Here is a 13,253-nt window from a genome sequence, read left to right on the forward strand (position 1 = left end):
GCCTATGATCTGCAGTTTCTCTCTCAAGGATTCATGTTTGTGAATTTTTTTGTGATTCAATCAAAATTGTGTATTATTCCATTTAGCCCTGATAATGAGGAGCTCCCGGATATCGGCTTCATTCCAGTTTGCAGACTTTTCCTTTGATAACCTTGATTTAATAATACTATAACCTGGTGGTTTATAGTAGGACATTCTGTGGTCTTGGGTGCAGCCGTAGTAAAAGAGTTTGCATGATCACTACCCTACTGAAAAATCCAGCTAAGACCAGCATAAGCTGGTGAGCTGGTTTTAGCTGGTTTTGCTGGTGTAGGAAGCTGGTTTTGCTGGTGTAGCAGGCTGGTCTAGCTGTGTTTTGGTCACTTTTTAAGCTGGTCTAGCTGGACTTAGCTGGTCAGGCTGGAAGACCAGCTGGCCCACCAGCATAACCAGCTTTGTCGGGCTGGGGGGACCAGTGTAAACCACCTTAAACCAGCTAGGGCCAGCTGCCGGCTAATGCTGGTCTTGGCTGGATTTTTCAGTAGGGTACATCATTGTGATAACACATCACGTCATCACTACGACAAACCCCTTACTTCATTGTTTCTGCCTTTTATTCACACACAGGGCACATTCTAGGACTGATCCCGGCAATGTTACTAGGTCCCTATCCCTAGGATTGATGCCGGGATTAATCCCAGGATGTGTTTGCATTTACACAGAAGAAACTTTAGTGTTGGAAAGAACATGTATAAATGCTGTATTCTGTGCTTTGACCTGTTTTTCTGATTTAAAAATGTAACTGTTTCAGAGTGACTCTTTTAGCTAATATTATCAAGAGGCTGAAAAATACAGACATCAGCTTTAATGTGTTGAACCACCAGTCTGATAAGAGAAGGTCAGGAAGAGTTGAGGGCTGGTAATGGATCGCCCTACATCAAAACTAAGCTCTTCTTATTAGTGTAATGCTCAGCTTTCACTTACACGATACCTTCACCACGACCACTGCCTGTGCTCATTTCCTCCAACACTGCACCAGTATGTAACCTCACCTTTCCAAGATCCGCTTTTTCTGGTTTCCAGATGATCTTTAAACTTCCTGACAGGTTAAACGCTGCTTTGACGTGAGGCGTTAAACATTTTAGAAGATGCCTGTTTAATAACAATCAGTTAATTAAAGAACAATTCATTTAAAAAGTGCAATATGTGTACCTGCTGTGTCATTCAAATGACAAGAATCTCAGCTTTCCAAAGATATGTGACACCTTTAGTTTTTTGTTTTTGAGTTGTATGTCATGAAGTTTACTGTCAAAGAATGCAATCCGTTCCGCCCACATTGAAACTTTAAACGGTTAACACTTAAAGTAAAACTGTGGTTTATTGACATTAGGTATATTCATATTTAAATGTAACTTAACATAAAAACAATGTCAAATACTGTTCTATTCAGTAACACATGATATAGGTTTACAGACAATAAAACTCATTTTTATTATTAGATACTAAAATGTGCTTTCTTTTCCCTCCATAACATACAAAACCTCACATTATATGATTCTGTATATAAGATATTCCCTTAATACCACATCAGTGATTCATAAGCAAAAATATATTTTAATTAAGAGTGATGTTTTGGCTTTGACAATCGTTAGGTTCCCCTAATGGTGCCCTCGTCTGTGGGATATTCGGGAAAACTCACTAAACTGGCAAGACTTCAGTGAGGGTGTAAAGTCCCTCTATGCTCACAGGTCACACATCCAGAGCTGGAGGAAGATTTCTCGTAAATGCCTCCGCTTCACAGAAACTCATTTACATATTCAAGAGACTCCAGCCAACAGGCGCAGAGATTCGACGCGTGGGCGTTTCGCTGGCCAATCCGCTGCGTCGATGCCCTTCATTCACACGAGCGAGCGTGATTCTTTATAAAGTCTGACCGTGAGCCGTGTTTTCGTGATTTTTGGAGGGTAACGTGTAGAGACATGAATCCCGGGGGTCGCAGACTTAAACAGTGGCTCATCGAGCAGATCAATAGTAATATATATAATGGGTTATTATGGGAGGATGAAAACCGAACAATGTTCCGGATTCCATGGAAGCATGCAGGAAAACAGGATTACAACCAAGAGGTGGATGCGTCCATCTTCAAAGTAAGCATACAATAATAATAACAACAATAATAATGTTGCTCTTGTGTTTATGCTGTACAGCTTTTTAATATAACTTTATTTTACAACGCATATATATCACGAGATTTTAACTGCTTAAATAATTTATACAGAGACTAATAAAAACCAATACATGAGTTTGCAACAGGTCCAATCACAGCACGAAATCAGTTTCATTTCAATTTTTCTTAAGGATGATTGTGTCATCTTACTGAGATTTTTTATTACATTTATTGTACATCGCACGCTAGCATTTTTTTAAAAGTATTTTTTAGGTGTAAGAACGTGATATTACAATGCATACATCAATGAAATCTTTTAGGTTCTTTGCGAGTTTTTTTTTGTGCATAATTTTCGTATAATAGGCTATGCAATAAAGATTGCGCTGTCATGTTTAGTTTCTCAGTAAACAGGCAAATTCATTTAGAGGAATTCAGATTGCGGTGATGTCTAACTAAGCATGTGTTTTCACAGGCGTGGGCAATATTTAAAGGGAAGTTTAAGGAGGGCGATAAAGCTGAACCAGCGACATGGAAGACAAGACTGCGCTGTGCGCTTAACAAGAGCCCAGACTTTGAGGAAGTTACTGACCGATCCCAGCTTGACATCTCTGAGCCTTATAAAGTATACCGGATAGTGCCAGATGAGGAACAGAAATGTGCGTGCTTGTGTGTGTGTGTGTTTATTCAATCAATCTCTAAGAAACATTATAAATAGACAAATACACAAACAGTTCATTATTCTTAATTTATAAATGCATTACAATTAAAAGTTGATATTGTCACCATGTAATATGTAGATAAATGCTACTTTGTTAACAATCTGAATGAATATCATTATTTTTTATTTAGTGGGTAAAAATTCGATTCCTTCCATGGACTGCTCACCAGAACTGGATGAATTAATCAAAGAGGTAAATAGTCTTTCATTTCTTAATCTGTTATTTCTCCTTCATACTGATGACTGATTTATATGTTTGTGTGCAGTCTTCAAATGATGAATACATGGGCATCATTAAGCGAAGTCATTCTCCTCTGGACGAGGCCAGCAATGTCTCATCTGTACAGGAATGGTGGCAGCAGGACTGTCCTAATGGTACCGCATGCTAGTCTCACTCTCTTACATGTGAATAATAGTGAAGAGAATACAATGTAAAAAAATAGAGTAAAATAGATTGAGCTGCAAATGAGTTAAAAACACAGCTACAGATTTGCAAGTTAAAAGGACAGGATGTTTAGTGTTCTTCAAAGAAATATTGACTAACTTCCGCCAAAGGGTTGCTGATTAAGCAGATTTGTGTCTCTCTTTCCCATCGTCTATCTATCTATCTATCTATCTATCTATCTATCTATCTATCTATCTATCTATCTATCTATCTATCTATCTATCTATCTATCTATCTATCTATCTATCTATCTATCTATCTATAGTCTCAGCTGCTATTGTCCATCAAGATCCATCACCTGCAGGAACATTTAACGCTGGTATGTCATTGTTTGCACAAGTGTTCATTTATCAACTTGCTGTTTTTCTTTTAATTAAAGTTAAAGTCATTTACTTTATTCCAGCACAAATATGACACTCGATTGATAAAATCATTTAAGACTTTGACTGCTGGATGATTAACTGTACTTTAACTTCTCCAGCGTTCTCTCAGATGATGATCTCTTTCTATTATGGAGGGCGGCTGGTAGGCAACACACTTACCACTCATAGCGAGGGTTGCCGTATCTCCCCCAGCCAGCCCCCTGTGGCTAACGCCCTTTTATATGGGCCAGACAGTCTCCAGAACATCCGCTTCCCATCGGTGGACATCATAGAGCACGAACGACAGCGTCACGTCACTCGAAAGCTTTTCAGTCACCTTGAGCGTGGCGTGCTGCTGCGTGCCAACAGAGAGGGCATCTTCATCAAGCGTCTATGCCAAAGCAGAGTGTTCTGGTGTGGCCAGGACTCCCAATACAACCCCGCCCCTTGCAAACTGGAGAGAGATGCTGTGGTGAAGATCTTTGACACTGCCAGGTTTCTGCAAGGTAACCAAAGACCTTCACAATTTAGGCAATGAATAAAAATATATAAAATAAACATTGAAAAGCAAGTATGTCTTTTGAGGAGGCAAATTTTTTTTATATTCTTAAGCTTGTGCTTAATCTCTTGTTTTTGTTTTCTTACAGCGCTGCAGTTATATCAAGAGGGCCATTATCAGGTCCCAAATCCCACAGTCACGCTCTGCTTTGGGGAGGAATTCAATGATTTCAGCACAGTCAAGAGCAAATTAATCATTGTGCAGGTCAGTAATATATAGACTGATTCCTTAATATTAATGATAGATTATAGACAGAGAGTAAAATGAGCATCTTTCCATTTCTGCTACATTTATTTCATTTAGATCACAGCAATAAATTGTCAGCAGCTAGTGGAAGCGGTAACTGTCCACAGATCCCAGTACAGCAGTGGGAATTTGGAGATCTCTGATGAGATGGCCAGTGATCAGATGGCTCGTATATACCAGGATCTTTGTGGCTACCCCGTTCCCCAGCGAGCTTCCTGTTTTAGAGACAACCTGCCCATTCCAGTCTGAGGCAGACGTCAATCCAGCTTTTTTTAAAGAGCAAGTCATTTTACAAACTGACGCAGAATCGTGATTTTTGTCAATGTCATTACATGAAGAGTATTTTTGTGTAGCATCTCGTTCTCTCAGGACTAATAATAAATACAATGTTCTCAGGAAACACATTTTTTTTCTAATAGAAGGAAGTGAATTTCTTAAAATGATGTATATTTTACAGTTGTTGCCAGATTGTAGTTTTTGTTTTGTTTTATCATTCGTCCTAATCGGTTCGAGTCCTCTCTTCCTTACTGTGTTTTTTATTCTGTATCATGAAATGTTGATAGGTTTTACTATCCTTCATTTCTGTATTATAGTTTTTAAAGGCTTATTTTTATGATATCTTTTTTTAAGAAATGTAGCTCCAAGGCAAATTACACATGTTTAAAATAACTTAAAAATAAAAAAGAATGCAAACAGGAGAGTCAGTGGATTTTTTAAAGAGATCTCAGAATTTCCTTCATGATATATAAACGAGATAACTCAGTTTTTAACATTTTTGTCAAAACATGTTTATTATTATGTTATCATGTTATTATTTTTTTATTAGCTGTATTTTTTAAGCTATGAAAGTTTAAATCAAAACAAACCAACTGCAGTTGAATTAATTGGAATGCACAACCAAAAAACAAGATTTCTGAAAAATAAAAAAAGAGGAGTTATCTCGTTTTGCAAAATCCTTATATGTTGAATGATTAAATATGTGCAGGGAAACTCAAAGTCTTGAGTTTGTGCTCCAGACAGTGCAGGATACAGTTAAACACACTGTACACACAATAAAAAAATAACACATTATACACAATGTACACAAAATATATACCCAATCAAATCTGGCAGGTGATGGCAGTGTTGATCATTGGATTAAAGTCCCGTCTTTGACATATGATGGAATGGGGATGCGATGGGTGTAAGCTGTTTGTGTGGGTGCAGATGCTGCAGTAATGTCAGCCTGAGGCAGCAGAGAGAGCACTAACCAGTGATGCTGTTTCTGTACCGGTTGGTGATGCAGGCTGTCAGAATGCTCTTCATTGTGCAGTAATAGCTTTATCTGAGGATACTGGGGCTAAGAAAAAAGAGATGTCCTTTCTGATGTCCTTTCTTCAGCACTGCATCTGTGTGAGCAGATCACGTAAGGCCCAGATGGATCTATCTTCTACCAGCAGCTTCTTGGTCCTGACACCTCCTCTTTGTAGGCATCATTTTCTGTCCTAAGGACATTGGAGCTGTGTGTAACTGCACAGTTGTATGTGGGGCAAACTTCCAGCCTCTATCGTGAAGCCAACAGTGAAGAGACTTAAACTGCAATTCCTTTGACTGGCCACTAGACACTGGCTTCACGATAGTACTACAAATAGTACATTTTTAGTTAAGTAAACTTCATTTTAAGTTGATTTAATTTGTAATATCAATTGCTCTGTCCAACATCTCCACTTAGTTAATTATGTTAAAATATTTCCTTACCTTTATAATACTTTTGGTGATATAAATGGTATTTTAACACAAAATTCACGACTGACTATATGTCAGTCATTGAATAAACTTGATTCTCCACAAAAGCACATGAAACTGCATTTTTGACATGAATTGTCAGTACTGTAGAGAGAGAAATACAATAACAAGGTTCATGTAGTAAACACTGATCATCTGAACGGTGACTTCACAAAATTATCATTTACAACAAAAAAACATCAATAATATAAAATATAAACCTCCATGACATTTTCTTAACAAATATTTAAGTATTTAAAGTTCTTATCAGTTCTTATTCCGTGAAAAAGCAAAAATCATTAAATTATTGTATTAATTAAGTACTATGGGTATTCCTCACAACATGTACTGATAATTTTAAGTTCAGTTTACTTAAATGTTTTAGTTTAATAAAGGAAAAAAATTAAGAATTGGTCCAAAACACAAAATATTAAGTGAAGTTTACTTCATTGTTTAAGTAAAGACAATATCTGTGTTTACAGTGTAACAGGAAGTTCAGGATTGAGTTTAGTGTCAGAGATCTGTTAAGGTTCAAGGCCCTGTGGTATGGAAGATCTTATCTGCATTTTTCTTTTGTAAAAATACATAATAAACACATTTTTGAACAAAGAGTACACTATTTCAAACCCCTAGGGAGTCTGCAATTTTATGTGTTACATTATTACTACGCTCACTATAGTACGGTTTAATCTTAGCAGCTGTTTCCTGCATCTATTAATGTAAATCCCCTTTGAAACAATTAAACAATTGTGAAAAGTGCTATATAAATAAATTGAATTGACTGTCCGAATGGTACACAAAACTGTACACTTTCTGTCACTTTTCTGTACCCTAAGGTTCTGTTTTGTATATTAAAAATAATACAATGTCATATCTTTTGGGGTACATCACTGTACCTTAAGGATCTATTGTGTACCCTTCAAATGTACATGTAACTGTTTTGTAACCCTACAATTTAACTACACAATAGGTCCTTAAGGTATAATATTGTACCCCAAAAGGTACAACATTTCAATGTTTACAGTGTAGAGACATATGTTTACACTGTATAGAAATAAGGAAATAAAAAGTAAATCAAAGAAACAAGAACACAATAAAATGCACATATAATAAACACAATGTTTTAGAATACATGAGATTATACAATTTTTTATAAGATGTAGGCCTACATTGGTGATGCCAATTGTAAATTGTCTACCTGTAGGAGTGTAATTCGTGCTATTAAGAAGGTATGTATGTTTTAATGTGATCTAGCAGTAAATGTTAAATGGACAACATATCTATATGTGCCTTCCAGTTTAACTACATTTTTAAATAGCATGATTCAGAAAAGGTACATCTGCGCATATTTATGGTTTTTTTAACGGGTGACTGACATAATGCCATCTACTGAGCACTGTTCAATGTGTGGCACAGAAAAATAAAATGGTAGAAGAAAACAATCTATAACTCAAATAAAATGTCATAACCTTTGAAATGTAAGACTTTCGCTCAGGAGGGTGAATGTAGACTTTTAGGTTCCTTTAAAAAAAAAAAAGGTCTATGAAAAATGCTGTGGGGTACTACAGACTGCTATCAAACATCATGGCAGATGCAATATGACTCCACAGTAAGACAAATAAAACCTGTATTGTAATATGTATTAAATGTGGTCTGGGGATACAGTAAAGGCAACTAGAAAACAACTATGATTGGGTCCAAAAGTCTTACTTGTAATGCCATGCAAGAGAATCTGTGAGACATGTTTAGTGAATCACTCAATTTATCAATAACATAACTGCGGATGGATTGAAAAATAACATTTTAATACGGCAGTCTGTGCATGAAAATGACATTAGTTCGATTAGCAAGTATTTGTCTACATATTTTCGATTTATCTGAGATAAATAATCAGATGACAGTCTGCGTATCTCTTCCATGAGAAGTTATTATTGTGAAGGCAGCCAGAGCTGATGGTTGTGGGATTGAGGCCACATCCATGTGAGTATTTTTCTGCAAACAGTCGCAGTGTCTGTTGTTTGGTCAGACTAGGATTGCGACACGGCTCTGTGGTGACAGACGCTTTTTCCAGGTTTAGAAGATGATGCAGGTGTCTCGCTCTTAATTCAAGAGTTACATGTGCTCTTCATATATGCAGATGCAGGAATGCCATGTTGGTTCATTATTACAAGGATATTTGTCTCTGTTATGTTTTATTTTGGCTTTGCATGAGTTGGTTGCGCTGATGCGCGTGTTTTAAACTAAGGGACTGTGAGTGTGGCTGCTGTGTCAGCTTGAATTTGGCCACGTTTAGCTGAAGAATGTGAATCCCCGCTGAATGTTGCGTCAGTTTGCCACAGAAGTCTGGAAATGTGCTGTCTGTCTATCAGCTATTTTTTCTTTTCTTTGAAATGAAAGAGCGTCCAAGAAAGCGGACAGATCTCCCATGGGGGATCAGTGTTTACTGACAAATATCTCTCTTCTCTTCATTTTTCAAAAGTATTAATGCATTTATTCTCTGAGTGTAAATGCAGTATGTTTTAACACAAATAAATTAAAATTTGTTCATTTGTCAGAAATGTAAAACACTTTGACAGAAATCATACAAAATATTTAAGATACGTATATTTCATTAGACTGCTCTGTCCCTAGATCCTGGGATAAACTCCTGCCCTCCTTTAACCCTTTAAAGACTAAGCAGGGATGGAGAATGAGTGAAACCCTTAAATGCATGCCCTCAACCCTCGTTCATTATTAAATAAAGTTAGAACTCCAGCTTTTTAGTATTACCAAAATGTCAAATAAAATCTGCTTTATAATTAATTCAAGATGATTGTGTATAGACTCACTATAGATCCGAGGTATGTTATAGTGTGAGTTAAAAATGATAGGTAACTGCGTTTGGAAAATACATGAATGGATGGATGTATGGACTAAAGTTATTTGATACAAGTGTTGCAGTTTTGAGTTCCAATCATGTAAGATAAACATCCTGGGTCACTAAAGACCCGAATATGTAATAATGATCAGGGAAACACTTATTTAAAGGTTAAACAAGATTTTTATATAAAGTTCTCCCACCATTAAAATGCAGCCACACAAAAGCTGGAGTTCTGTTAAGGAAAACATTCAAACGGTTTAAAAAAAATAATTAATACGTCTAACTATTTCACTTAACAATGTTTGACAAAAATACACTTAACATCAGCACACTGGCGGGGCATTCTTCAGGAAGAGTCACTGGGTGTGACATTATGCAATGTCAAGAGTTTGCTTCTACCTCAGAGTCTCTGGGGAGCCTGTGTTTGCGTGTGTTTGTGTGTGTGTGTGTGTGTGTTTGCGTGTGTGTGTTTGCGTGTGTGTGTGTTTGCGTGTGTTTGTGTGTGTGAGATGAAACAGTGTGAGAGGAACTGGGAGACTGGTGAACAGTAATTATAGTGCAGGAGTGATTTTAGAAGCTCTTTATGGGGGTGCTGCAGGTGGTCGAATGAAGACCTCCCCACAGTCACCTGACCACAGATGCTTTCACTGACCAACAGCTATACACATTTCCTCAAATCAGTATCAGTTCAATCGAAACACCTCAAATCCCTTGAACCAGCCCTCCCCCAAACTTGTTGATTTTACTAACCTCCTCTACACTGCACCTTTATACTCTGCTGTATATTATAGCACAGGTCCTGGACGGCCACCTTTCTGCTTCGACTCAAATCATTGCATTCCTACTCAAAGCCAAAGGGCTTAACTTAGGCTGTTATGACCAGCGTTAGAAAAGAGATCTATACTGTTTTAAATATGCCATTTATTACCACATCATTATATGAGAAGGCATAATGATAATTTATAATTAATATTAAGGTAAAGCTATTTTTTGACTTCCGCAGCAAGCTAAACATTTATGTGCTTCCTCAGACTATGATATCAAAATGCTTGAAAAATAAGTGACTTTATATGCTTTATATTTATATGTGAGCACTGAGTAAAAATAAATGTCTTTTTAATAAAAATGTCAGAATCTTCAGGATGTCAAAAATTGGCAATACAGAGACAAAAAAACATAAAAGAGGCACATCACAAAGAAAACAAAAGTGAATATGACCATAGAATATGTGGATTTTATTTGTGCTCTTTGACTAACAAATATGAAAAGTCTGAAATATACATAAATAAGTTGATTACATTCTAAACATGTTTTCATTCTGAGACCTAAGAGATCAAAATAACACCAGAAGAGTTACTATAATGGTTTATGAAGTGAAAGCAGGTTATTTTTAGTCCTGTGTGATTAAATGAGATTAAAATGATGATCAAGTTCAGCAAATAAGAAAACAAAAAAGTTCAGTTTTGATAAAGAATGTGAATTCAACAGGCAATACAGTCAATTCTTTTAAACAAAATCCTCCACTCTTCCTTGAGTAGTTTTAAAAACATAGTGACATTTTATTTTTGGGGAAGTACTAGTACTTTTACATTAGTATTTTGATTTTTTTCTCTCCACCCCTAAACTCTATATGTCTATACATCTTTAAAGACACTCTTAATCTCTTGAAAGCTTTATTTAGTTTGATGTTTGATTGTTACATTGCAAAGCAGCTTTAAATGAAAAACTGGAAAAACTTATTATTTAACATGAATTGATATGCAAAGTCATAATACTCAGAGTTTGCAATAAAAGTGTTTGTCTGAATGCAATGAAAGCTAATGGTAAAATTTCAATTATGTGGCAGATCACTAATTTAATTACTGACTTCAGCTAAATATTGCACAGCTGTTCCAGAGAATAAATAAATACCGCTTTGGTCTCTCTTGTGTTTCACACACTGAAGCATTTTCCAAAATAAATCGAAATGAATCATTATCAAAATCATTGACAGACCTGCTTTGGCTGCCAATTGAGGAGCTGACTATGATTTCATACAGTAACCTACGTTTTATTTAAGTTTAAAAATAATAATAATTGAGGCAAAGTAAAAGTAAGTAAAAGTCAATGAAACTTGATAGAAACAAGAAAGTCTTTTGATCCTTGACTGCGCAATCTAGCACTCAACAGGAAAAACCTGGGGGGAAAAGAACTTCTCTAAAAATGAGAATAAAACAGGGAACAAACATTGTGACTTGGATGATAGCCATAAAGAACACAGAGTGAGATATGTTGAGATGTGTTGAACATACTAAAAAATAATAGATTTTTTTCGTTTCAATTTCATTTTGAAAAAAAAACTTTAAATACAACAGAAGAACTGAAAAGTACACTATAAAAAATTAAAGTTGGATCAACTTAAAAAATAACTTAAATTGTTAACACCTAAAAATAAGTTGTTTCAACTTATATGTTTACGTGAAAACACTTTAAATTAAAAATTTCAGTTGAAAATTTTCAGGTTTTTTGTGTGGTTACAAATTGAAGTAATTCAACGTTTCACTTTTTACAGTGTAGTCACACCGCATTTAGTTAAGAATCTAAACTTAAGGATCTAGACTTCAGTGATAAAATGTAATCAACGTATTCCATGAAAAGACTAGAAGTAAGGATCAGGTATATAAAAGGTCAACTTTGCACGAATGAGGAACAGGTTTGGTTTTGGTTAGATATAAACCAAAATCTTTTTGTCCTTTTTATCACAATGCCAATTTTTTAAAAGAGCGGGCAAAATGTATGGAAGAACTGGGGCGAAAGTAATGCGGGATGAAAGTAACAAAGCAAATTTCAAACTATGACAGCATGATTAGCGTGTAACCCTTGACAGACCTGACAAATATCGCGTTATTCTGTAGCCGTTTTGGACCATGATAAGTAAATTCCTAAAACGGTAGTTGTTTTCTTATATCGCACCATGTGTTACAATACTGATAAATCCAGTGGTTTTCAAACTGGGGGCTGCGAGATGGTGCCAGAGGGGACCCCAGTTTTATGGCATTTTATAAAATACATTCATTTATCATGAATTCTGTGTAATTAAACCTAAAAAATAATAAGCCAACTAACCAACAGCACTACTAGGTATAATTTTATATGTTTTGTTTAATTAAAATATTACATTTTAAAACAGGGCCGCAAAAAAATGCACTGTACAAAAGGGAGGCCGCACGCTGAAAATGTTTGGGAACAACTGGATTAATCTACAGGTTATTTAGTGCTCTTACTGCTCTAACACATCTTGAAGTTTGAGTTTTTCAAAATAAAATGTTTTATTCTTAACAATTCAAGTTTGTACTGTCGGTTTGCTTTTGAAACATTTGATGAAACTGAAATTTAAATGAAAATGTAATTTCATTATTTTTCTCAAAGATAAATTACAAAATATGTTTGCAGTTAAATATAAACTAGGTCATAGTCATGTATATTTACTAAAAACAAGTGTAACACAAAAATCTGTCTTGTTCTGTTGTGTTACTTCTGACCCACCTGCGTGTTACTTTCATCCCAGCTGACAGGGTCAAAAGTAACAATGCCCTTTCATGTTCAAAGTGAAATTATTCTGAAGTTGTTTTATATTTGATCAAAATCCCACCTGGTATTGATAGACCACACTTGTGAGTTATTGACCACAGCAAAATATATCTCTGTCTAAAACATTATCTTTTAAAATTAAGCTTTTCTGAAAAATTGTACTTTCGCCCTTGCTCTTCCCTACTATTACCAGTCAACACTGAACATAGATGTTAAAAACGAGGTTTTTCTTTTATTAAAATTAAATTAAATTAAATTACAGTGATAAAAAAATCAACAAAAGCTTTGTAAGGAGCACGAGTCTTTAAATCAGCACATTGAGATTCGTTCAAAAAGCACCCGAAATTCAAACCTGTGACCGGATCAAAGCCCACTCAGTCATGTGAAATAAAGACCACATATACATGTTTTTAAAAATAAGACCTTTTCACGGTCTGTTGAAGGAAGTGTTTAAATGCATAATAGCAGCCACGGTGGTGGGGATTTTTGTCACAGGTGACTGCTGAGACATCTGTATTTTTAGTCAAAATACACAATCCAAAAATATCACTGTCACTAACAGAGCGCTCATTTAACCTGTGAC

The 13,253-nt window shown here is 35.7% G+C and overlaps 1 protein-coding gene across 2 annotated transcripts; it reads left to right on the forward strand.

Moving 5' to 3' along the window:
- The first annotated feature begins 1,803 nt into the window (after positions 1-1,803).
- irf8 (interferon regulatory factor 8) lies at positions 1,804-5,174 on the forward strand. Of its 2 annotated transcripts, none has more exons than XM_073853282.1 (8): positions 1,804-2,126; positions 2,619-2,814; positions 2,996-3,057; positions 3,131-3,239; positions 3,575-3,628; positions 3,791-4,177; positions 4,319-4,434; positions 4,534-5,174. In XM_073853282.1, exons 1-8 carry the CDS (start codon positions 1,959-1,961, stop codon positions 4,723-4,725), a joined length of 1,284 nt encoding a protein of 427 aa, XP_073709383.1. In that variant the 5' UTR covers positions 1,804-1,958; the 3' UTR covers positions 4,726-5,174. The 2 variants fall into 2 exon arrangements, with proteins under 2 accessions (XP_073709383.1, XP_055029387.1); XM_055173412.2 differs by having other exon boundaries at positions 1,827-2,126; positions 2,619-2,802.
- The last annotated feature ends 8,079 nt before the right edge of the window (positions 5,175-13,253 follow it).

Source organism: Misgurnus anguillicaudatus, chromosome 15, assembly GCF_027580225.2.
Source record: "Misgurnus anguillicaudatus chromosome 15, ASM2758022v2, whole genome shotgun sequence".
Lineage (NCBI taxonomy): Eukaryota > Metazoa > Chordata > Actinopteri > Cypriniformes > Cobitidae > Misgurnus > Misgurnus anguillicaudatus.